This window comes from Catharus ustulatus, chromosome 15, assembly GCF_009819885.2.
Source record: "Catharus ustulatus isolate bCatUst1 chromosome 15, bCatUst1.pri.v2, whole genome shotgun sequence".
Classification (NCBI taxonomy): Eukaryota; Metazoa; Chordata; class Aves; order Passeriformes; family Turdidae; genus Catharus; species Catharus ustulatus.
The window spans coordinates 4,108,084-4,132,446 of NC_046235.1; the positions used below are offsets into that span (position 1 = coordinate 4,108,084).

Consider the following 24,363-nt stretch of genomic DNA (forward strand, 5'->3'; position numbering starts at 1 on the left):
CTGTCCTTGGGCCAACAGGAATGTCACCCATGTCCACAACATCTGCACAGGAGCCAGCGGGGCACCAACCCTGCCTTGTGTCACACTGGAGAGTTTCTTGCAGCTCTTTGTCCTACTGAGCCCATTTTAACAAATTTTGTCTGTCTTTGACAACTGATAACTGATACACTATTTAATAGGAAGGGATGAAGCATTCTGGCTCTTTCTTTTTAAAGTTTTGGTTCTGTAAGGAATGTGTTCCAGCACAGATCACGCACACAGAATGATTTGAAGGAGAAACCCCGAATCCCAGTTGGTGCTGCCGTATTGATGGGTGGTACCAGCTCTCCCCTCATTGTTTTGCCTTGGAAATGAGTGTGACTGATGTGCTGTTAGTTCCACAGAAGTGATGCCATGAAGGTGCATCACAGTGCTACACAGGGCACAAATCCTGGGTGAGGTTCAGTGGTGCTGCCGCCCTGGGATGGGGATGGGGATGGGGAGGGGCAGCAGGAGCCTGCAGCCTCCCCGTGCCTTTGCCTCCCTTCCCAGCCAGAAACACCCGAGAGGAGGGAGAGGCTCAGGCTGGCATGGAAACAACAGCCCCAGATGAGAGGTCAGGGCTGCAAGGCAGCAGCTCCTATTCCACCTGCAGCAGCTGGGGGGATGGAACCACCTGCACCTCCTCCACCCCGAGCCCTGTGCACATTACAAATGTCTACTCCTTATTTAGTTTAAACAACTGCATATTTTTTCTACACAGGTACCTTGCTTTCAGATTTTCCAGTTTCATAATACTGTCCCAAATGATATGATTTCTTATTAATATTCCTGATCTGATTCCCTAGTATGATTTCCTATTAATAAGGGCACTGGTTAGTAACATTCTGAACTAGAACTTTCCTTTACGTGTGGTATTTGACACTTGTCAACTCAATATAACATAAAAATGTAAATAAGTGTAAACCTTCTAAAACTGTAAAAAACACCACAGTAAGTAACTTTCATTTTGTCAAACACCCATTTTATCTTCCTCTTTTCTTCCCCTTTTCCCCTTTGGGGCTATGGCAGAGGAGAACAACAGATGGTTATCAGTCAAGAGTAACTAGGGAAACGGCAAAACCTGCCCCAATTGCTATGGAGACAGCCATTTCTGTGCTTGGTATGCACTATTTGTTACATCAGCAACCAGAGAGAGTTAAAAAAAGGAAAAAAAATGTTCTAAAGCACCTGATACTGAAAGGAAATCTCGTGTTTGTGTGGATTTGCCCTTGCAGCAGGAGGAGTCTCCATGTTCATTTGCCACTGAAGTTTTGCTTTAAGCTGATATTTTGGTTATTTTGTGACAGCAGCGTTTTGATTTGTAATACAAATACTCAGAGTAAATACTTAGTAATTTTGAATAGTGTGCAGAATAATTATTCATAAGTAACTCTTCCCATTCAAATCAGATATTCCCCCCTCCTTGAATTTAACAAGCTGGCAGCACAGGTTGGGTATGAAAACTGAAGACAGAGAATGTGACTCTGCCCAATTATGTCAGGCAGATGAGCTGTTTCTGCACAAAGCCTCAACCACAGCTTTGACAAAACCTTGGGAAACAAAAAAAAAAATAAAAAAAAAAAAAGGGAATTTTGGAACACTTGTAAAAATCTCAGAGTGAGATTGATCACAACAGCTGTATCAATTTTTTAATGTCCTAATATAAGCAAGCTCTTATAGAATGATTTTAGTGAAGCATAAATAAAGAGTAAAATTAAGGGGAAAAATGCATTAAAAGCTACTTTGAAAGAACTTCACATTATTTCAATTTACTTAAATTTAATATTACTTCAAAGCACCATCTTTCCCCATTTATTTGGGCTTCCTTATCAATTAATACATAAGGACTTCAGTTTGGTAGGTGAGAAATTTTAAATAGATGTGTTGGTGTTACTTTCCTTAGATATTGTAATATTCTTGAACTTATGTAAGGGCAATAAATGTTATAGAGTGTCTCTCTAATTCTTAAATGTTGTGGAAAAACTTAAATACTAGAGGGCAAACTTTACAGGAAAAGGATGACACAGAACTAGCAAGTCTGTATTGGAAACAAAATGAGAAAGGAAATGGAAGGGAATAATGTTGTCCAAACACGGGTTCTTTTGGAGATATAATTAACAAAATTAATTCTTTTCTAAAACTGTTTCTATTTTAATTTACAGTGCATTTATCTTCCTGTAAAATCACTCTTGAAATTCCTTTAAATATTTTGGTGATGCAAAACCTTTAACATGGATACATCTGGTTAAATATGCAAGTCTTTCCTTAATGAGGAAATGGCTCCTGCCTAATTTTTTACCTACAGGTGTAGATAAAAACTACAGATACTCTCTATAACAGTAGTACAGTGATTTTCATATCAGTAACAGTAAACCTTAAATATGCAACTATTATAAAACTGCTTTTTTATGCTAAGTGTGAAATATGAGAAAGAAATTTGAACAGTATATATTACAGTAGTCATTAATACTGGCTTTTATTTAAATATTTAACTAGATTTTGGGCAAAATATAGAAAAAGGTTATAGTAATTTAACTCCTGTCACAGTATAATTAAAAAACAGATTAGCACTTGAGCTCTGCAGTGGCCTCGGTAGTGTTTGAAAATGGAAAAAAATCCTTTACTGAATAAAGTACAAAACACTGGTTATAAAGTCCATTATTGTTAAATGTTGATGCTTGAAGGGCCTCTTCATTGTGAATGTGAGTGTGGCTAATTGCAGAAAAAAGCTAAAATCTCTTATATAGTTGGTGTGCTGTGAGGAAATCTTGCTAGCAATACAAATGTAAGGTTTTGAACAGTAATTTTTAAATGTTAATTAAAATGTAGATTATTTCTGTTTTGGTAAATTTCACCCTGCATGAATTTAATTCTGTAATGTTTTAGAATAGTTTTGTGTTTTAAAAAAAATCTTAAAGCTAGTAACATGATAAAATTATATCAGCTTTGTTGCTGGAGATTTTTTATCTCTCAAATGCATTTGAAAATTAAATATTCCTTATTGTTGTGAGCAAAACCTTCAAGGCTTGGTATTTAAAGGATTATTTCAAATGGCAAAAGAATATCAAACCCCTATTGTAAAAGCCGATTGTAAACCCCCTTGTAAACCCCTATTCCTTCTAAATAGTATTGAAATTTAGCTCTTATTTATGACAGATAATGCACCAGTCTAAATGGATAAGCCAGAGTTACACTCTGTCAGGGAAAAGGAGTTTTAAACATTTAAAGTGGCATTTTAGCCAAGCCATCGATTCTCCTGTGATATAAATCTGTTAGGATACAGTGTTATTTCTCATTTCTTAGAAAGGTGATTTGTGTCTAAGTTGGTTTTTTTCCTTTAAAACATCAATTTTACATTTTATCAATCAGTTGCATATAATGTAGCCACATAATTTTCCTGCTTTTCCTTCAATAAGAACTGAGAGTAGTTACTGAGCCCACATTAGAGCCAAATTACAGTAATACATATGGCTTTATGTATTACAGCTCTGCCACATGGAAGATGTCTTTTCCTCCAAAGACTTTTATAAATTCTTGGATTGTTTCTAAGCATTTGTCTGTGTCACACTCCGCCTAAATCCCATTTGCCCATTCAATATTTTCCTTGCTTGAGTGCTTTGCTCTGTTCTCTGAGGTCTTGTGGTATTGCTGTTATCTCTCAGCATTGTCTGGTTGCTAATTGCCTGTCACGGAGATCTGGGATCCCTGGAGCCTCCTGGGGGGTCAGGGTGGAGAATTCAGTCTCAGGGGAGCTGCTGGGTGTGCCAGTCTGGGATCTCAGCTCACTGACCTGTTCTGACAACGTCACCCAGCCCAGCCCCAGGGTCTGGGTCTGCTCAGCTTCAGTGCTTTGTGTCTAATGCATGAGAGATTCAGCATTTAACCCAAACACTTCAGCCCAACTCAAAGTTAGGTATCTGTGGAACTCAGCAAAATCTGAAAGTGTCACACAGCTCAGTTACTGTGGTTTCATTCATTATATTTCATATATATTTCATATATATTTCGCTGTGACAACGTTTTTTGGTCAGAGGCAGTCAAATCACTTGGTAGGTTTAGATAAAGTCTAAGCCTAGTGCTGCATGCCTTCAAAAGGCAGACTAAATGCAGGTATGAAAAGTCCATGTATTTTTAAAATTGCCTCTTAAATCTGAGTTTGTGTTGTCTGACCTTTTACCACCGGTACATTGCATCAGTACGTGCATAACAACCCATTTGTAATCTCGAGGAAAAGATTTTCTAGAAAGGCTGACAAATAGAGGTGGCATTTAAATGTGAATCAGGGCTTCTGCAGCCCAAGACCATTTTTAAAAATTCACCTGTAATCCTGGAGCAGGTGAGGTGTGTCTCAGGTAGCTTCGTGTGCCCCAGTGCTCTGTTCAGAATGCAGCAGTGGAGAGAAGGGAGCAGTGCCACAAAGCTCCTCAGGGAAATGTAGGTTCCACCTGTTCTCAAATATGCGGGTTTTTCCCTTTCTGCTTTTTTTCTTTTTTTTTTTTTTTTCTTTTTCAATTGAAATTTTACCTTCTCTGCATATGGTAATTATTATTCAAGTAAGATGTTCTTCTCAAGATGTTAGGAATGTCTGTTCAGCCCTTCGAGGAGCTGCATGCACAGCCTGCACACACTGAGTGTGTGAGCTGGCTGCTAGTCCGCATCACAGGGGGTTTGTTTTGTCTTCACAAGCATAAAAACACGTGCTGAACACCTTGGCTTTCTGTAAGACTTTCCTTAAACTTTTCCCAAAAGTTTAACCTTATCGCTTTGTCTTGGAAGGAAGACATTTCGATTTAAACTCTCAAATTTCTAGTCTTGACTGAACCGCTCACCAGGGTGCTGTACAGATGCAGAGAAATAGGATTTCCATCTTTACACACAGAGAGATAAATAGGGAGGCAGAGGGTCTTAAAACCTAATTTTAAGACAGCTAGCAGTTCTTTTCCTTTTGAGAAGAAATTATCATATTTCAATGCAGATGTGAATGTGTTGGTGTGACAGATACCAGGAGACACAAGCTCTGTGACAAAGGAGCATTAAACATGTGAGTCTCACCCCAGAGACTGTGAGGAATTGGTTCATGGGCCATGGAATCAGGGTGTATCACTAATGAATATGTTCCCTATTTACTGATAGTCCTGCTAAGTGTGTGTCTTCTGAGCATTGAGAGGTTTCCCTTGCTGTGATCCTGTGCATCGATCACACAGACTAAACGTGGTTCTTGGCAGTGGCATGACTGGACCTGTGGAAATATGATTAAAATGGTCATTATGCTTTTTCAACAAAAATCAATCTATGAGAGTAGCAGGTTTTTTTAAAAAAAAACAATACCCACCAAGGAATCCCTTTAATCAGAAGGCTTTGAGAGCAGCACACTGTGGGTTTATTTGCTTATTTTAGTGTATTTGGCAGAAAAATCAATATCATAGTATAACTCCAATAAAGATCACACAATATATAGTACTTCCCGTAGAAGAAGAGGGAGAGGTGATTCTCAAGTTGAGGCTCCTTTCTCCTCATCATGTTAGTATCTGCCAACCTTCTGCTTAATAAAGCAAAGTGTAAGGTACTTAATCATGCAGGCAGCACTGTATTTAACTCATTTGAAGTTTATTCCTCTTCAAAATGTGCCATCCCTTCTGTTTGAGCAACAAATTTTTGTCAATTAAACAGGGATATCAGGACAAGACTTCTCAGCAGTCAAACACAGAGAGATTTTAGGATCTTTCACAGGTAGTCAGAGAAACAGAGAGAACATAAATATGTATGTATACATGTATATGTATGTATACATATTTATACATATTTACCTAAATATGTATATATGCTGTTCATGAACTCCTGCACACAGAAAAATCCCTTTTGCAGGATTGTACATCCCAGTGTCTGTCAGGATTGGAGACATTGCTGAAGTTTTGCCAAATTCACAGTTCTCCAAAGTTAGCGAATGCTACAAGAAACCTTAGTTGGGGCTTTATGGTTCCTAAGGTTTTTAGTAGATTTTAGAGTGTGAGTGGGTTTTTGGATACTTTAACTCATAAAAGTTGCAATGTTCATTGTTACAGACTAAGTAACAAAGCATAAGTTTCCCATGGTTGTCAAAGATGTACACATCCAGAATGCTCAATGTTGGCAGAGCAAACTCAGTCTGTAGAGGGTTCATAAAGATTGTATTTGCTGTTTGTGCTTTATTGTTGTATAATAAGAAAATTGCTGCAAATGTCTGTTTAGACCAAAAATTAGATGCAGTGAATAATTGGAAAGTAGTTGGTGAAACTATACAACCATATAACCATACTATACATGAGTGTATTATCAGAAACTACAGTGTAATCTTTGTATCTTTATTCAAGATACTTTACTTACATAGTACAAAAAGTAGCTGCCTCACCAAATCCAAAGTTTATGCTATCCAAAGGGCAGTAACAGATAGGAGTCAGGAGCTTGCATCTATTTTTTCATGAAATGCAGATATTTTTCTTGCACGTGACTAGATATGTAATTTTATTTCTTTAAGTGTAAAATTTAAGGGATCAGATGTCAGAAAATGTAATCACTGAATTTTAAATTACAACTTTAATTCTTTTAAGCAGAGGAGACAGATGTAGCTGTCTTGCTGTATCCACATATATTGCAAAATACATTTAAATCATGCGCATATAGGGAGACAAATGAGAGAACTCCGCCATCCAAATATTAAATTACACGTTTTGAAGCAAAATAGTGTTTTAAGTGTACATGTGTATAATGCTTTTTGTCACTGGATTGCTCTCCCTGATGCAGTTAGACAGAATCTGTATTTAGTCAGAAATCTTTCAATAGAAAGGGCTACCAGATGGGACCAGTAACAATGCAGAGAGGCATCGAACCACCACAGACATTTGGTGCTTAGAATAATAAAAAGACTATAAAATTAGATTAGTTGAGTCTAATTTGGAATTGGTATATTCCCTATGCACTCTCACAGCTCCTGGGTAGATAAAGCCTGAAGATTTAGTACTGTCAGGACAGAGGACTCCAACTTCCAGTAAAAGAAAAAACGGCATTCTGGGAGGTCACGGAGGGCAGCCCAGTGACCTCCAATGATTTACAGGCCTTTAGCTTAATGAAATTGTTCCAGTGACATGACGGTAAAAGCTCATAATGGATTGGATGCCCTAATGTAATGAAATTACTCCCTTCTGCCTTTAAAAAAAAAAAAAAAAAAAAAAAAGGAAAAAAAAAAAGAAAAAAAAAAAAGGCGCAATTAATATTTACTGAGACCTGCCAGGCTTCAGTGCGCGGGAGCGTGCAGCGCTGTCAGACAGCGAGCAGCGAGCAGCGCGGGCAGCCCGAGCTGAGCAGGCGCTGCCGGGCTGCGGGGACAGACACCTCGCTGCCGGGAAAGCCGCGACCCGGCGCTCCGAGCCAGCCTTCATCCTCTCCCTTCCTCTCTGCAGGCAACTGGACAACAACCAGATCAGCTGCATCGAAGATGGAGCCTTCCGAGCCCTGCGCGACCTGGAGATCCTGTGAGTGACTCGGTGCGGTGCCGGGGCGGTGGGGGGTGGCTGTCCCCGCGCTGCAGTGCTGCCGAGCTGGGGCTGCCCAGCCCCGCTGCCACCCCAGAGGTGCAGTGGCACACTTGCCCCGGCTGCCGGCTTTGCTGCTTAAATAACCCACAATAGGCGACTTGTGCGCGGCCGCTGGCAGGAGCGCGGAGCTGGCCGTGCTCGCTGCTGCGTGCGGCAGACGGGGCTCAGCAGCATCGCTGTGTCCGGGGTGCGATCCAGCCCGAATCCTGCCGGGGCTGCCTGAGGTGAGCAGAGCAGGGTAACAGGTTCATGGGCAACACTACTGCGGGATACTGCCCGCTGCCCTAGACAAAAGCCGGTTCAAAGGTGTTCGGTGTGCGAGAGGGAGGAGACGGGCGCTTGGCAGGCTCGTTCAGTGCAGTCATTGGCTTTTGGGGAGGATCCTTCTCTCAGGGCTGAAATAACACCACGTTGTGCTCTTCATGTACCACAAACTTTACACACAGGCTGTTAAAGCTGCAGCACATACTGGAAAAAAGGTTTTGACAGTGAAAACTGACTCTACCAGAGAAGCAGCACATTAGATTTAGAGCGCTGTCTTTGTAATGTAAATCCAGTATTACCCTGAACTTGGTATCTGAGCAGGTAATTTGCTTATTACTAATAGTAACTTACTCACTTGAAGACCTTTTCTAGAATAGATTTTCACAATATGAACTGCTGTAAAGCTTTCCCTGTCAGCCCAAGTTAATCCTGCACAGCTGAGTGTCAGTACTTGTGAAAGCTCCTAATTGTGAGCCCAAATGGAGGGGGTGGGAGGGACACGCCACCTCTCCAAAATTCACACCCTCGTCACCCACCTGAGTTAGTGGGAGAGCAGCCCCGACCAGTGCACACCTTCCTTCAGCAGGGAAGGCCTGCCCAGGCTGCTTCAGAGCTTGCCCTCCAATTACACGGGATGAAACAGCAAATGGTAGGTGGATAAAATAAACACCTGCCCCAGCCTGCTGGCACCTGAGACTCAGCAGAGTCACGGCTTGGGCTCCTGAGAGGAGGCAGAGCAGAGGGGTGGGATGGGGACCTGGACACAGCTGATCATGCACAGAGCTGTTCCCAAGGGTGGCTCCACCTCGTACTGATGCTGAGAGGAGCTCTGCCCTCTGTGACAGCACAGGCTCAGCTTTCTGAGGGACCTGCTGGTGGCTGTGTCTGTCACGGCCCCTCTGTCCCCCAGGCTGGGACCCTGATGTTGATCAGATTGTGTGTGTTGCTCAGATTGAGCTAACAGAAGGTTTCTGCAGAGTTTCTTATCTGGGAACAAGAGTATTGTTTGAATTCTGTAGTAATAGCACTTTTCAGGAAAAGTGATGTGTTACCACTATAAAATTTTACTTGTCTGTCAGATTGAAAAGTCTACTGTGTGGTGAAAAAAAAGAAGAAAGGAAAAAAAAATAAACTTCTCTAAAATAGGCTTTTTTTCTTTTTTTTTTTTTTGATGGACTAATTTTCTGTATCTGCAGAGAGTGAATCAGTCCTACACTGACAGCAGACTGTGCTATAACTTTCACTAAATAGGCTGTACAATAAATTGAGCCCCTTTTTGTAATATACTGAGTTCTGCAGGCTCTGCAGAGTTGCTAGGAATGCATTCCTTCTCCCCTGGATGTAGTAAATGCTGAATTAGTTTATTTACCTCTCTGTTTTTAATTGGTTGCTTCTATGCTGGTTATTTGCGAATGGGAGAGGATGAGATGAGGATATATAAAATAGATCATAATCACTTCTTCAGTGCATTTTTAATTTTCAGCACAGACACACTGCTACAGGAACAAAATCAATATTAATTCTAAAAGATGAGAAAACAGATTGATAGTATCTATTTCTAAACTTATGTTTCTTGCAGTCACAAAATGCGTGTTTTCTACTTCCAACATAATCTGAATTTTTTTGTATGTTTTTCTTCAAAGAAAGTCTGAGCATTTAATCTATCGAAATAAATTTCCTAAATGCCCCGGAGAATATAGTATCTTTAGTTGTAAAACAGTCATAAATGTTAAAATTTAAAGCTATCTTAACCATCAAAGAACATTAACAAGTGAAACCAAATTTCTGCATTTCAGACCCACTGTGTGTTTTACACAGATATATTTTAACATATAATGCAGTATGTAGAAGATATTTAATGGTTGTCAAAAAAAAAAATTAATTATCTGTTTGAACAGTTTGCCAGAGTACCAAATAATGTATTTCTTCTTTATCTTACTGAAATCTCTTTCTGATATTCAGTGTTTCCATTCCTGCACTTTTCTCCTCACACACAGCCTGTAGACAAATTCTTAATTTTGTCTTTAACTCGGGGCAGAGCTTTGCTCAAAAAATAAACTAAGAACTTTTCCTACTTAGAAACGCTTTGGTTTCTTGATTGCACGTTTCATTCACCTTAAGCTCCTCAAAAGCCACGACTGCAAGGATCTTGGTAATTCAGTAGCTGTAGGAAGAGAAGGAATTTTTGTGCAGATATCCTTCAAAATGCAGAGCACGCCGTGACCCGGGTGACTTATTCCTTCTTATCAACAAGTTGTTTTCATTTACTGTTCTAATTTTCTTGTTTTGCGTTACAAATATGTTCCCATACCAGCTAATAGCACAGCGGCAGAGATGACAACGAGACTGAAATTTGTGCCTGATTTGAGAACTTGGTGTGGTGTGGGGAGCTGAGAGCTCCAGCTGCAGCTTGGAGCAGCCCAGGGTGCGGAATGCAGCTCCCAGCACAAACATGCTCTTGGTCACTTGTGTGTTTAGGAGCCTCTGTGCTCCAATGCCACAACAAGTGTCACTAATTTTATGGCCTGACCTACATAGACCCTAAAGCAGGTGCCAGTACTATTGCTGATTTTGAGTTTTGGGTTGAAAGATGCAAAAATGTTGAGTATAAAGTGCTTTGGTGCCTTCTCTTGATTGTCTTTGCCTGTGCTGCAAGCTGAACACAATGTCTGAGAAACGACCTGCAGAACTGATGGACTTAGACATCCCATCCTGGTAGTTCTGCATTGGGGCTGGCTTTCTTCATTCTTGCCTCAGATTTTCTGAACAGATTCTTATGAAGGGTTTGGTTTCTACCTGCTGATAAAATAGAAAATTTTTCTTGTTGCCATAATTCCTGTGTCTCCCTTTCTATAAGATAATAAAACATATTTCAGTGGGTTTGGTCTTGCATTCCAAGACATAGAAAAGTATGTGCAGCAATTGAAACAGCAATAAAATGCAAAATGGGCATGTATTCATAAATGAGTGGAAAAAGTTATTAACTGTCTTATGACTTGTTGGCATAAAAATGCACAGAAATGTTGAAGAAAATTGGTGGGAAACCATCGCTAATTAAAGATTTTTTTAATAGGAGAAGGTCTCTGCTTAATTTTTACTTACGTCCTGTGGCAATATCTGGCAATAACAGTATTATTGAGAAATATCCATTACTGTAGCCGTAAGTATGATTAAGGGTTATTAGAAAAAAATCTCAAAACCAAACCAAATACCCAGTGTAGTCTTCAAAATAATCAGCCACTATTCCTTGTGGTGTGGCAATATGCTGCTCATGTACTTTGTAGGTTAGAAATTACTCCATGGTTTTATTTTCAAATGCCCAAAACTATGAAGGATATGAGATAAAATATGTCTAGGATTCAGAATTTCACCTCCAGTCTCTCAAGACACATGAATAAAAGAAATTAATTTCAAGATCGTTCAACAGGCTCAAACCGGATAAACCGGTGATACTGAGTGCCTGAGCATACTATTGTCATTAGACTGGGAGGGCAGAACCATTTTTCTCAGTAAGAAACAGAACTCAGTTTAGCAAAAAGCCCATTAATTTATTTGTCATTGTTTTGTCTCTCTGGGATAACTGGAAAACTGTGTGGTGGCATGGGAGCTGTACTGTGTGGACAGCACAGAAAGAATTATGAGTCACTGTTGACAACTTAGGTGGAGTATTTCCCTTTTTTTTATATTGTAAAAGCTGTTTTTCTCCTGCTTTATAATGATAGCCAGAGGGTCCAGAGCTTGAACACATTCTATTTGTTGCATAAGATTTTATCATACCAAGAGCTAATCCTAGGAGGTCTGTGAGTAGTATTTTGTTAAAGAAAGCAAACGGGTTTTTGCTGTTCAGAATGATTTCGGGGTATGTTTGTTGTTGGCCACATTAATTGTATGTCTTTCATATCATATGGCTGAGTCTGAAAATCTTCCCTGCTGAGTTTCACTTGCTTTTGGAGTGAATGAGCACTGACTGCCCGTGGCCGCACGCTCTCAGGGACTCACCAGCCCACTTTGGGTGCCTTAGTGTGAAACTTCGTGCCCATTCATCCAAAAGTCATAACAAAAAAGTGCAGTCGTCCAGATATTTGTGACTTCAGTGCCAAATGAGCCCTAAATATATTATATTAAAAATATAATTTCTTCTGATTCAAAGTGTAATAAAGCTGAAGAAAAATGCACCACCTTTCCTTTCCCAAAATCTTAAAATTAAGGTAACGAGAGAAACTTAAATTGTTCTGTCAGTTTGTATGCAGAACCTTTTCTCTCCAGATATTTCTGCCACACTCTTCTTCCTGCTCCATGACAAACCCACAAAACCACAGACCTGCAAGGGCTGTGCTGGTGTTTTTGAGCTCTGATTTGGCCCCAAGCCGTGTCTGGTGGGACACAGTTGCTCTGTCACCCCAGCCTGGCCTGCAGCCCCAGTTCTGTGCATTGTCCGCCACATGCAGGCATTGCAAACATTTATTCCTGCTGTCCTTGTTTGCATTCAGTATGTTCCTTTTGTAAATGATTCTTTCATAAAGGTTCAGTCTGTGCAATTTCTAATAGAGATGTCGTGGATGAGTGTGCTTATAATGCACACTGCCTTTTGTCATAGCAAACTTCTAAGAACTTTTCTGAGCATGAATCAATATTATGTGCTATACTAGAATTTAATTGTTCCTAGGGTTGCTTCTGTATGCTGAATACTCAGTTATATAGTCAGTTTTACTTATTTGCAAAATGCTATTCTGGGCATGTCCTAAGGAGATAGAAGATTTTTATTTGCTTTCTCAACCTGGAGAGACAGGGCGCGAAAGTCATGACATAATTCTAAATATATGAGATGTCATTGCTTAATGAAAGCCTGAAAATGCCACACAAATGTGATTTCCTCCTCTATTTTGCTGGAAATTACGGTCAGTTGAGGCAATCAGGATCAAATTTGAACTCTGTAAATCATGTTCCTATAACTGATACCAAAATGCCTAAATACAGTAATGAAAATGAGAATTCTTTGTCAAATGATGTGCATAGCTAGTTTACTTATACATGAGTACAGTGAAATTTAAATGATTGCTGGTTGTGGTTTATGTTTTCTGCGGTTTGGGTTTTGGGGCTTTTTTGGGTTTGTTTTGTGCTTTGTTTGGGTTTTTTTTTCACTTGAGGGTGTATATTAGCTCACATGTATGTAAATTCATAAAAGCAATTTAAAATCTTATTTCATCAGTCAACATGAAAAAATGATATGTGTAACAAAAAGTAGTGCAAGGGAGTAACCACTTGCAGCATGTGAGTAATTGAAGTATGTACCTGCTTGGTAAAATCAGGTGAAAAAGGTGTTTGGCATTTCTAGGAGTAGCCACAGTTTTCTGTGTTTAGCTTGTCTCACAGAAAATCAAATTATGCCAGAGGAAGCCAACAGTTGGTTTGGCAGTAGAGAAATGGTGTGTCCCAGGTACAGAGGTATCAGTAGACAAATGGGAATTTCCCCTTCTCTTCACTCCGTTAATTACTAGACCGTCCCTTAGTTTCTCCTCTTCCCATTCTTCTGCCTCCTGTCTTGCTGTTGGTCTGTAAGGGAAGGAGAAATGCTCCTGGAGAACCTGGCTGTGGTTTCTGCAAGGTTTCAGTTGCATAAATAGTCAGAGATAAGATTAACTACAGAAATGCCTTTTTTTGGGTGAACTTCTAGAAAGTGGAGTGCCGCCCCAGTGGACCCTGGGGAAAGGAGATGTGTAATCAGCATAACGAGTTGATGGAGGAAGATGGGGTGCGTACGTGGTGGCTTGAGAAGAAAGGTTTTTATTTGCTGCTGCATGTCCGTGGGAGATCTGGTGTCCCTGCTCAAGATGTGGAAATGAAATCTGAGATAACCTCTGCTGCAGGCAGATTACAAATGGGAGCTTGGAAGTACGGCATGGTGAAAGGAACACTATCCAGATGGCACCATGGTGACAGGCTTTATATCAAAGACCAGCCCAGACGAAATAAGAGTGGCTAAGAGAGGGTCTCTGAAAATCACTGATGCCTGTTACAGATGTAATGTAACTCTCTTTTTATGGGGAGAATATATTTGCATAAATTCATTGATCAATGATTTTGTTAATTCTGCTGTATTCCAGGCATGTCCTCACAAATTGATGAACATTTCTATCAGTCTTTGGTCCGGATGCCTAATTATGTTACATATTTAGAAAGATGGATTTTTCCCTTCCTGCAGCATATGTAGTAGTTGAATGCTGTGCTCATTCTCCTTCCCTGCCCCATTAGGTTGGAGGCTTTTTCCCTTTAAGAATAGCCTGGAGCCATACAGGCTGCAGAACTTATCAAGATAAGAGTAGTGGCAGGTTAGAATTATTAGTTTCATGAATCACTGACCAGTATGCTTTTTGAGGAAGTCCAGCTTTATGGGTTGTGTCATTTAAGCCGGGTGCTGCAGTCACTGCCCTGAGATATTCCAAAGTCAAAACTCCAGGAGATACAGAGATTTCTGGCAGAACCTTCTCTCCCATGATATTAATTGTTTCATTTGCATGCTCTGCTCATCTTGTGACCTGCCCTCCCTCCCCTTTGACTAATACAGTTTCTTTGTCAGTAATATAAAAGATGTAGAACAAGCATTTTGACTGTTGAAAGTCAAGTGAATGTGAACGACTTAATCCAGAGGACACTCTGCTTTGTACTTAATGCTGATGTGCAGCTCAACACCTTAACCAAGGGCTGAGCTGAAGACTAGGATGGAATAAAACTCTCTGCTGATAAAGTTGAGGTGATGACACACATCTGAGGGAGCATGAGGAGCTCAAGGTGGATGAGCAGTCATTTGCTGCTGTATTTTGCAGTTCATTGTTTCTGTGGCTCCCCAAAGCAGCAGGATGGCAGTGCTCCAGGAACTGGATGTGGTTCTGTTGGGCACCAGTGCAGCCTGTGTGGATGGGGGGAGGCTGCATGAGTGTGCACCACAGGTTCCTGTGATATCACTGTCAAATATCCCAGGGTGTCCTCAGCCCTCCTGCGACACTGTCCAGGGTTCAGAGCTGGTGGTGTATGGGGCAGCTCCTGCTTCCTCTGGGCTCAGTCACAACAGTGAAAAATGATCAATACAAAAAACATTTCAAAACACATAACTGTTCCCCTTCTCTTTTTTCTGTGTGCAACTAAAGGCATTGTTTGTGTCCAGTAGGGGGGTAGATGGTTTGTCTTTCTCAGAGGTTGCTTTTGTCCCTCTGCTGTGCTAAGTACAACATAGACAAAAGCTCTGAGCTTTAGCCTGTCTTTGTTCAAGGGAGGACTCAAAAGACTGGGAAGAGAGTAAAACCATGGGAGCTCTGTATACCGGGATTGTTGAGCTCCCAACTGAAGGAAGATGTCGTGTCAGATATTTTACCTTAAACTGTAGCTGCAGGGACCAGGGTACTATGCATTACATATTACTGCTACTATCCAGTATTTTTAGCTAGGACAATACTATTGTGCCTGTAATAAATTAGATATCAAATCAGTAATATGTACATAGTTAGCTTGGAATTGCTTGGAAGTGAAGTAGGTAACTATATCTGCACCTGAAAAAAATGCATTGGTAAAACCTGCTTCTGATTTACAGATCAAATAGTATCTTTTTTCTTGATGTTGAAAAGGTTATGCATATAATGTAGGCAAATATGTGTGTATATGTGATGATGAGAGCATTTTAAAATTAATGTTAAATCAAGAAAAATAATTTTTAAAACTTAAAAGAATAAGATTAATATAAATTAGATTTTATTTACATACCTTATCTAGTCCTGGGTTTAAGAAAAAAGAAAATTCAAGAGCTGCTTAAAAGATGGAAGTATAAAATAATGTCAAAGTAATTTGAAGACCAATAATCACAATTTCTATGTTAATTAAGTTACCATAAAATGAAGTAATTTCTTGTTAACCGGTTCAATATTTTTGAAACAGAATTGCATTTCTTACATTTCTGTTTTGGAGTGAATAATCTAAATGCATTGGTTTTAGTCTTTATGGGTGATGGATGGCCATGCTTGAGACATCTGCACATCCTTAGAAACAGATTTAAAAATGCTTTAAGGCCATCTAGAAACCTTTGTTATGATGCACCATGTTGCTCGAGTGTTTTAGAGAAAATAGCTTGGTCAGTTGAAAAAGCATCAATGGCCGCATAAAGTCATTGACAGAAATGAGGTTCAGTTGTGCCATTAACTTTTTTACATTGCTTGTATCCCCCTTATCTGCTCAGTGCTGGGTGGGGTGAGGCTTCTTGATCTGCAAGTGCCAGGCTGACGCTCGGAGTGGGGCTTGTTTGAGGGTAAGGGAAGAGAACACAGTGGAAGCCAGGCTGATGGTCGTGCTGGAGGGGTGAAGCAGCACAAACTGGGCAAGGTCTCTGTTCACCACTAAGAGCCTTGGGTTGCGTGTGACAGCAGCAGGGCTTTGTTGGGAGAAGAGAGAGTGGGGCGGCATCAGTGGTTCATGGCTCCAGCGCTGGACGTGGCTGCTGCGATCGATAAATTGCCGCAATGCAGCATCTCTGCGACGGCGCTTTGGAGGCCGCCAGAAGCCCCCGTTGGTGCAGGAGGCGTTTGCGGGCTGGGCGGGCTCTGGGGAGGGGGAGCCCACGCCGCAGCACCCACGCTTCCTACTGGCTCCTTGGGCAATTCCAGCGGTGTCTTAAAAGGGTTGGGTCCATCTCATCTGCGAGACATCCCGTCTTCCATCCGCGGGAAGGGCGTTAGGAGCCAGGTGAGGCACTCCAGCCGAAACCCGTAGGACAGACCCTCCACAATGGCAGGTATATTTTCTTTGGGGTGCATGCAGAGAAGCAGCCATGGGTGGAGAGCAGTAGGCTTTCATTTAGCTACAGCTCGCTCTTGTAGAATATTCCTGAACAGATCATGGGGGCGTCAAACTTTTTCTGTGTATATTTTATTTTGCGCTTTTTCATTCTATGGACTGGAAGCAGAGGAAACACTGTGAGTATTTGCTGTTCAGTTTGTTGCACTTTCTTACCTGTATTGCATGAATATAAGCAGGTATTGCTGGTTCTCATGGGCAGGTGGAGTTTGGGAGAAACATAAAAATTGGAAAGATAGGCATTTTTAAACATTTTGACCTTTTTCTTGCGTGATGCACACAAACACTGTCTAATGCCTTATTAAAATAAAATCCTGATGGAAAGCAGATCCCTTTCCAGCTTCACCAAGAAACATAATTGCCCTTGTCTAGAAACTACGTGTAGTCTCTGTTCTTTTGAAGCATTTCTTTCCTCTGAAAATGTAGCTTTTCCTTAACAATTGCTCATACATGCAAGTCTGCACTCACAGAATGTGTGTATCACACATTCCCTTTTTCATTCATGTGGGTCTATATTAGCCTGTATTTTAGCCTTAGTTTCCAGTGTGCATGAATTGCAGATAGGGGCATTGCATACTGTTAGAACATAAAGTTATTTTACAAATACCTTCCCAGTCTCTTGCACTTTGGGGAGGTAGTTTTGGCAGTTAAGGTGAAGTGTTCTCTCTTTGCAAGATTTGCTTGTTTTCCTTCCTCTGCTGTCCAGAGCCAGGAATTGCCTGTGTGGTTCTGTGCCGCACCATGGCCATTGTGCTCTTGCTGGAGCTATGGAAGATCTCTTCCGGCTGCTCTCTCCCAGTGGGAATACCAATGGCCATGGGAGCTGGGGGGCAGCTGAGACACTGGAATCAGAGTGGCTGCTCTGGCCAGTGCAATGAGGGGTGTTATTTTGCCTGCAGGACCTATTGGTTCTGCTGTTGGGAGAAAATTGAACGCAGGGATTCTGACAGCCCCCTCTTTGTGGATTTCCATCACTGCCTCTTTCAAGGCGTTGGTAGAACCTTTTACAGCAACACTTGGCTAAACTGGCAGAGTGCCATGTCGCTCTGGGGTTGGTGGCTCGTCCCTCTTTGTTCCCAGTGGGCAGCGCGGGCCCCGCAGGCTCCCGCAGTCCCGCAGGCGCTGCCGCATTGCGGCACTGAGGTGGCACAGTGACCATCCCAAGGAGACTGAACACTGTCACACATTACCAACAATGGATGCAGAAGTCCTTTTTTATGACTTTCCCTACCTCCCTAATTTCTGTCAGCCGCTCGGAATGGCTTTTCTGTCGCTGGTGTGTTCCTCAGAGGAGTATGGGAGGCTGTGTTCGTGGTGGGGGCAAGGCTGTAAGAACAGAGGCTTTTATCATAAAGCTGTGGGGGTAAGGCTGCAGTGTACCCAGGACAAATTAAAACACAGCTTTGAAGAATTATACTGTCCTTTTCTGATCCAACCTTAATCAGTTTCTTCAGGATGTATTTTGGTGAAATCCTGTAAGGAAATAGTAACACTCCGCTGACTGAATGCTGAAACATTTTATCTTGGAAATCTCCACCATTAAAAGCCATCAGCCAGAACAAATGATCAAAGTTGCTTGCTCCTTTCAGATTTTGGAGTTGAACTGTGTTAGTTTGAAATGGATTGTGTTTATAAAGCTGTAACAGCTTCAGAAAGGACTAACCTGAAACAACTCTTTAGGCAGGGACCTGAGAAACTTTTATTTTGCTGAGGACCTGATGCAACAAATTTAAGGTTTGTATAATCTGACTTCATGTTGTTAATTCTTTTTTGTCTTTTCCATAAATTCACTCTTGTAGGCTTTAAGACCTCTGTATGCATTGAGAACCCAGTCCTGTTTCCATTGATTTTGTCAGGAGAATCACAGAATCCATAAACCCCAGTTCCTGACATGCATGCAGTTGGGTGACACCAAGAGCCATATTTGCTATGAGAGATCTCTGTATAACCTAAAAAAACCACCAAACCATCTCTACTTAACCATGAATTTATATTAAAGTCAAATAATTGTATTGTAAGTTTATTGCATTAATTCATTGAACAAGAGGTTTTCAAATGAGTCTACAAAACAAAATGTAAGGGAGTTTAAATGGAATGTAATTATATTTTTGATTTCTGTGGTTCCTGTGAAAATCTGTGCCTAAATAAATGGATTGCAGGGACTATATTCTATCCCTGCTGAAATCAGCAATGGGATTTCCTCTGACTTCAGCAGACATTGGTCTGGGTATTATGACAATTTGACTTGTTCCCAGTGGTTCTAGGCAATAACATCAGCCCTGAAATTTGGTACCATAGAGAAACATCAAAACCACCCTAATGATGCAAAAGATTTACTCAGTGTTCACAGAAATACTTATATTTCTTCTAGTCCAAGTCAAAATTCTGGATGTAATTGGGACTCAGAGCCACAGCAGGCATTCCCAATACATACACTGTAGTGAAAACTGTGTAGCCTTTGGGCAAAGACCTAAGAAAATTTCTTGATTTAAAAATAAAAACCCAAACGTTTGCTATTTTTGAGTTTAGAAGAAAAACTCACTGAAGAATCCTTCATTCAAAAATAAAGCAGTGGCAGAATAATTTCAGCCTGCATTCTCTTGTCCTTGCACCAATGCTTTTATATTTTAGTTCAGGCTGAATGGAATTTGTATTTTCTGCCCAGAATTAAAGTGCCATGTAAAAGATTGAAAAGCTGATTGAAACTTCTTTCAAAAGCTTTATCAACTCTCACTAGGCATAGAGTTAGAAAGAATTGGGAGATGCAACTGGTACATGTATTTTGTATATCTGAGAGAGGTGATTTGATTGTGTGGGAAAATAGAAATGTCTGTGCAGAGAAAGAGCAACTTCCTCTAGGGGAAGCAATAAGACATTTCATGTAAGATCACATAAATGACATCCTTGATTAAACATCTAAGAAGCACACAATCTAAATGTGTACCTGCTTTCTCTGTATAAACTGTATTATGCTTTATTTTACCTTATCCTGTTCTCTGCTTTATCTTGTTTTGGAATATTTTATTTATTTGGGTGTTGGTGTAAGTAAGTAAATCGAGGCATAATGATATGTATGTGCATATCTAACATAAATTCATGGCTAAAGGTAGCACCAGAAAGGTTTGGCCATATGTCACCAAAATCCTTAATTTTGCTCGTGTGATTTGTTTTTTATGGCCTCTTGCCCATTTCCACTGATTCCTAGTCCCAATCTCTTTAGCTGGATAGTTTGCCCAATATTTTCTTGATGCAAGTCATCTTTTTCCCTCTCCCCTGCTCTTAACCTCAGCTCCCGAGCTTGCCCATCCCAGAGATTCCAGCCAAGGCACAACCAGACTCTGGGAGCAATTAATGCAGTAATTACAGGACTTAAGTTAATATGCCCCAAAGTTATCACTGTGGGCAAATGTGAGCATCCTGGTTCTTGCCAGGTGACAAAACAGACATTTTAAACAAAGAATCTCTTATTATAATAATTTAGTTTCCCTAAAACCTGATGTTTTTGAAAGGAGTCTCATTCCTTCAAGGGGAAAAAAAAATCTGCCTTAAACATCTGGCCTTTATAATAAGCTTAAATAGTTAAAATCTGACAGTTATATGCAAATTAAAATTAGCCACAGAATGGGAAGAACCAGGCAATTGTAGCAGTAAACACTGCTGGCAGATTTGTTTGTAATTCTGTGCTAAGCTTATTTACTTTATTTTTTCCATACATTTCTGAAAGGAAGATTTTCTTTCCTCTGTATCCTTGAGATATTCATATTTCTGATGTCAGCTTCCCAAGTTAATGAAGCTGGAGCCTCTCCTGTTGCTGTGATGAGAGCACTTGTGAGCACATTGTCAAAAGACTAATACTAGAACAGAAACCACAAATTGGCAACCAGTTATTTTTATTTCAGTGGCTTCTCCCTGTCACCTGGAGACTATTTAGACCATTATTTGCCTGGGCTAACGTTGTGTTTAAAAATAGCACTTGTCTGGTGCCAACTCATTTTAGAGTTGGGTACAAATATTGAGACAACCCCCCAGCTGTTATTGCTTGTGCTGCTAATTTGAGGTGTCAGCTCAGAGCTCTGCTGCTCCATGTCAGTGAATAGGGCCCCTTGTGAGATCATTATGTTTCCTAACAGTGCCGAGGAACGGATTAATCAGTGCAGCATCAGTTGCTCTCATTATCTGCCCACATGGTCGTTGTGGGCTTTAACTTAAACAGTCTGTGGTGAGATCAAGGAATTGAGTACAAGAGGCACTCAGGGCTCACCACAACTCACAGGAGATGCAGTTGAGTTTTGGGCATTGCCCAACAAGCAAACCTTGGATGCCTTGGAAGTTGAGGGTGACTGCACTCAGTGCTGAGGGGTGGAGTGCCAAAGCCACCTTGCTTTTTCATCAGAGCACATAAGAAACAGTAAATATTTAATTCAATGCAAATTCTTCCTGACTTGTATGGAAAAATAGCTCTTTACAGCTATTGGAAATAGAGCTCCTTTTGCCCTGCAATCTGAAAGTTAATTACAAACATTAATTATACCAGCATATGAAACTCAAGTCTTGGGTTTATTACTAAATATAGATTTAGATTCACTTTTTGGAATTGCTGCTGTTAGTTTTATTGGGTGCTATATGAGGGCTGGAGGGGTCAGTCCCTCCCTGGGGCAGGCCCATTGAACTCAATGCCATTCCTGACAGGGATTCATTTAGCATTTTATCACAGGCTTCCCTCCTGGTGGCTGCACACTCTTAACAGCTCTTTTCTGTATTTTTCCTGTTCTTATTGTAAGAAACAGTCTCCCTATATCTAATGAAAATCCCTCTTTCCCAAATTTAAACTTGTTACTGCTTTGCTTAACCCCTGGGTGAAAACAAGGAACAGAGGATGTTTTTTTCCTTTGCAGCGGCACTTTATGTAGTTCAATGGAGGTTTAAAAGTAAGTGATGTGAATTTGGTAACACAGAGGTCTAAGGTAATGGCACTGTTAATGCTAAACTATGCTGTTGGTGCAGCTCCCAAATTCATGTTTCGTCTCAGTATTTCAGACAGACCCTCAAATCCTCCTTTTATCTGCATAAATACTGATGGTGATGTCTAATCTTGCATAGGCTCGTTTCAATCCACATGTACACTAGGAAAGATTCCTTCACTTCCATCTACTAGCACTGCACACACAGACATCTCCCCAAGCTTTGAGGTCTTGGATGTCCTGTTTCTGACTGTGCCAGGGTCAGAGGAGTGTTGTCTTCTGAGCTCCACTGGCAACTCAGGCAGAGCTGTTCAGCTTTTTTTTTTTTTCCCCTCACTTCACCCACTTCTGAGTAGAAGTAACATTATCAAAAACTGTTAGCACAAGAGGCTTAATTATGCTTGGAGATGGCTTGGTTAAGTGTGAATGAATTCCCTGGTCTCATTTAGTGGATATGTAGTTGCACTGGGGATAGGAGCTGGGAGCTGTGGCAGTGGTGGAGAAGCAGGAATCAGGGAGTTTGACAGTAATTCACTCCTGGGAACATTCCCAGCCTGCAGACACACCATTTGTAGCTATCCATTGCATGCACATGGATAATAATCTTGCATTAGGCCCAATTACATGGTGTTATGGACACACAACACAGGGATTACACACCCAGCCAGGAGCACCCCATGACAGAGCAGGGGGTAATTGGAGGAGACAGAAGGAAATGTTAGTTGTTAGTGCTCCCAGTGCTGCAGGGCCTGGCACAGCTCAGCCCCACCAGCCTGCTCCCCTTTGCTTTGCTGCTCCATTTCAGTGTCTCACTTTGAAAACCCAGATTTATCACAGAGGGAGGTAACCCAGCACCACCTTTTCACAATGTGTTGAGAGAGTTTGGAGTGGGAAAAGGAACTGAACATCGTTGTTTAACTTTGAGTGAAGCTCACAGACACATGGAAGCCTGTGCTGCCGAAGAAAGATTGGAGTTTGGAGGATTCCTGATATCAAATCCTGTGTGTTAGAAACCTGCAAAAAATCTGCAGTGCCCAAACATAAAACATAATCAAACCCAGCAATAATCTAGTACATGAGCTGGTGCCTTTGCAGATCTTTTTCTCCATGTACCTATCAGTGAATGGGTCTGAATTTTTCTTTCTAACTGAGAATTTTGCCAATTCTGTGGTGTCCTGTGGTCAGCCAAATGTAACACAAAAGCAGCCTGATGTGGATCAAAAACCTGAATAGCCAGCACAACAGGCCTCTGGTAACTATGGGAGATGCTTACTAAGCCTTGGGGGAATGTGTTTTCCCAAGTTGAATTGTTTGAATTAAAATGTCTTATTTTGATTAGCTATTTTGCTTGTCAGCTGCAGATTTGGAAAGGGAAGGAACCCAGTCCCTATTACTGACAAGTAGCAAAGGGCATCTTCAGCATCCAACAGGTTCCTCCCTGCCCCTATCACTTGAATCTGTTCAGGTTGAAACAAGGAGCATCGCTGTGGCTATTGCACTGTACTGCTGCACATTATAAAAATGCCTTATACTTAGAAAAATTGACATCTGCATAGGTTTTTTTTTTCCTTTTGTCAATGATCAACTAGGACACCAATTTTTTTTTTAAGCTGGGATGTAGCAGGTGGTATTGTTACCAGTGTTGTGTGTAAAAAAAAAAATCCAACGTTCCTATGTATTTTCTCACTTGAAGTGTGACTGGAAAACATTAGAACAGTCATTTTTTACTAAATAGTTAATGTTCCATATTTTGTTATTGTGTTGTGTAACATCTTCTGTCAGAGGAGATCTTTTTGGTACTAAACCACATTAGAGCATACAGATATGTTGCCATGAAAGTATGATTTCAGATTAAAAAGTTGACAGGCATTCTGATGGTTTTTATATGCTCTTAATTATATTAATTGAATTCTAAGTAAGGGAAGCAAAATCTCTGTGTAGTCTGTGATTTACAGAACTGAGATTGAGTATCGACCTCACAATCTGGGATTTCTGCTCTCTGAATTAGTCCAAGGGACCTGAAAGGGTGCTTAGAGTTTCTGAGTTTTTAAAATAAAATACTTGTACCATTAGTAGGGTTCAAAATTTGAGTAGTTTCCTTTTTTCCTCAAGGCCTCTGCCATAAAACTTGTTGTGATTTCCTCTAGCATTAGAAATATCTTTTTTTTTCTGACTCTAATCAATTCTGTGCAAGAAGAATAATGCATAAATATTACAGAAAAAGTCACAGACATGCCATTTGTTTCTGCAGGTTAGTGATTTTAATGTATTTACTTTGAGTCTGGAATTACCAGCTCTGTGTCAGGGAACTGCAGTGGTGTTCATGAATTTGGAGCAAGCCAGAAGAGAGCAAAAATGCAACTGCATGGATTTAAATTTGCACCAGAAGTTTGAGGAGGGAGATAAGTAATTGTTTTCAAATCGTGACAGGATTGCAGACTGAGCACTCTTTCCTCTAGGAAAATTCTGATTAGTAGGGGCTATAAATCAGCTTTATTTTTCAGAAGGAGCAAGGCAACTCCACATGTGCCTGTAGCCAGTTTGGGCGAGTGGCAGAGCAGTGAGTTAGGAGAGCAGCTCCTCTGGGGCTGTAAATTGGAGTCAGTGGGACTCTGACAGTTCACAGTGCTGGAGGATGTGCCACCTCCAAGACTGCTGATCTCACCTCATGCATCTTCCAAGTAGTCCTTGGAGGATCCTTAGGGCTG

General features: G+C 40.8%; 1 protein-coding gene across 5 annotated transcripts in view; it reads left to right on the forward strand.

Annotated features, from left to right (window-relative positions):
• Nucleotides 1-24,363, forward strand: part of SLIT3 (slit guidance ligand 3) — a 466,954-nt gene that overhangs the window by 254,011 nt on the left and 188,580 nt on the right. For 3 of the 5 annotated variants that reach the window (XM_033073074.1, XM_033073076.1, XM_033073075.1), the window contains one exon: nt 7,458-7,529. In XM_033073074.1, the coding sequence (XP_032928965.1) occupies nt 7,458-7,529 (72 nt within the window). Of the gene's footprint in view, nt 1-7,076; nt 7,149-7,457; nt 7,530-16,546; nt 16,633-24,363 lie in introns of those variants that run through there. The other 2 variants (XM_033073077.1, XM_033073078.1) reach the window with 2 other exon arrangements.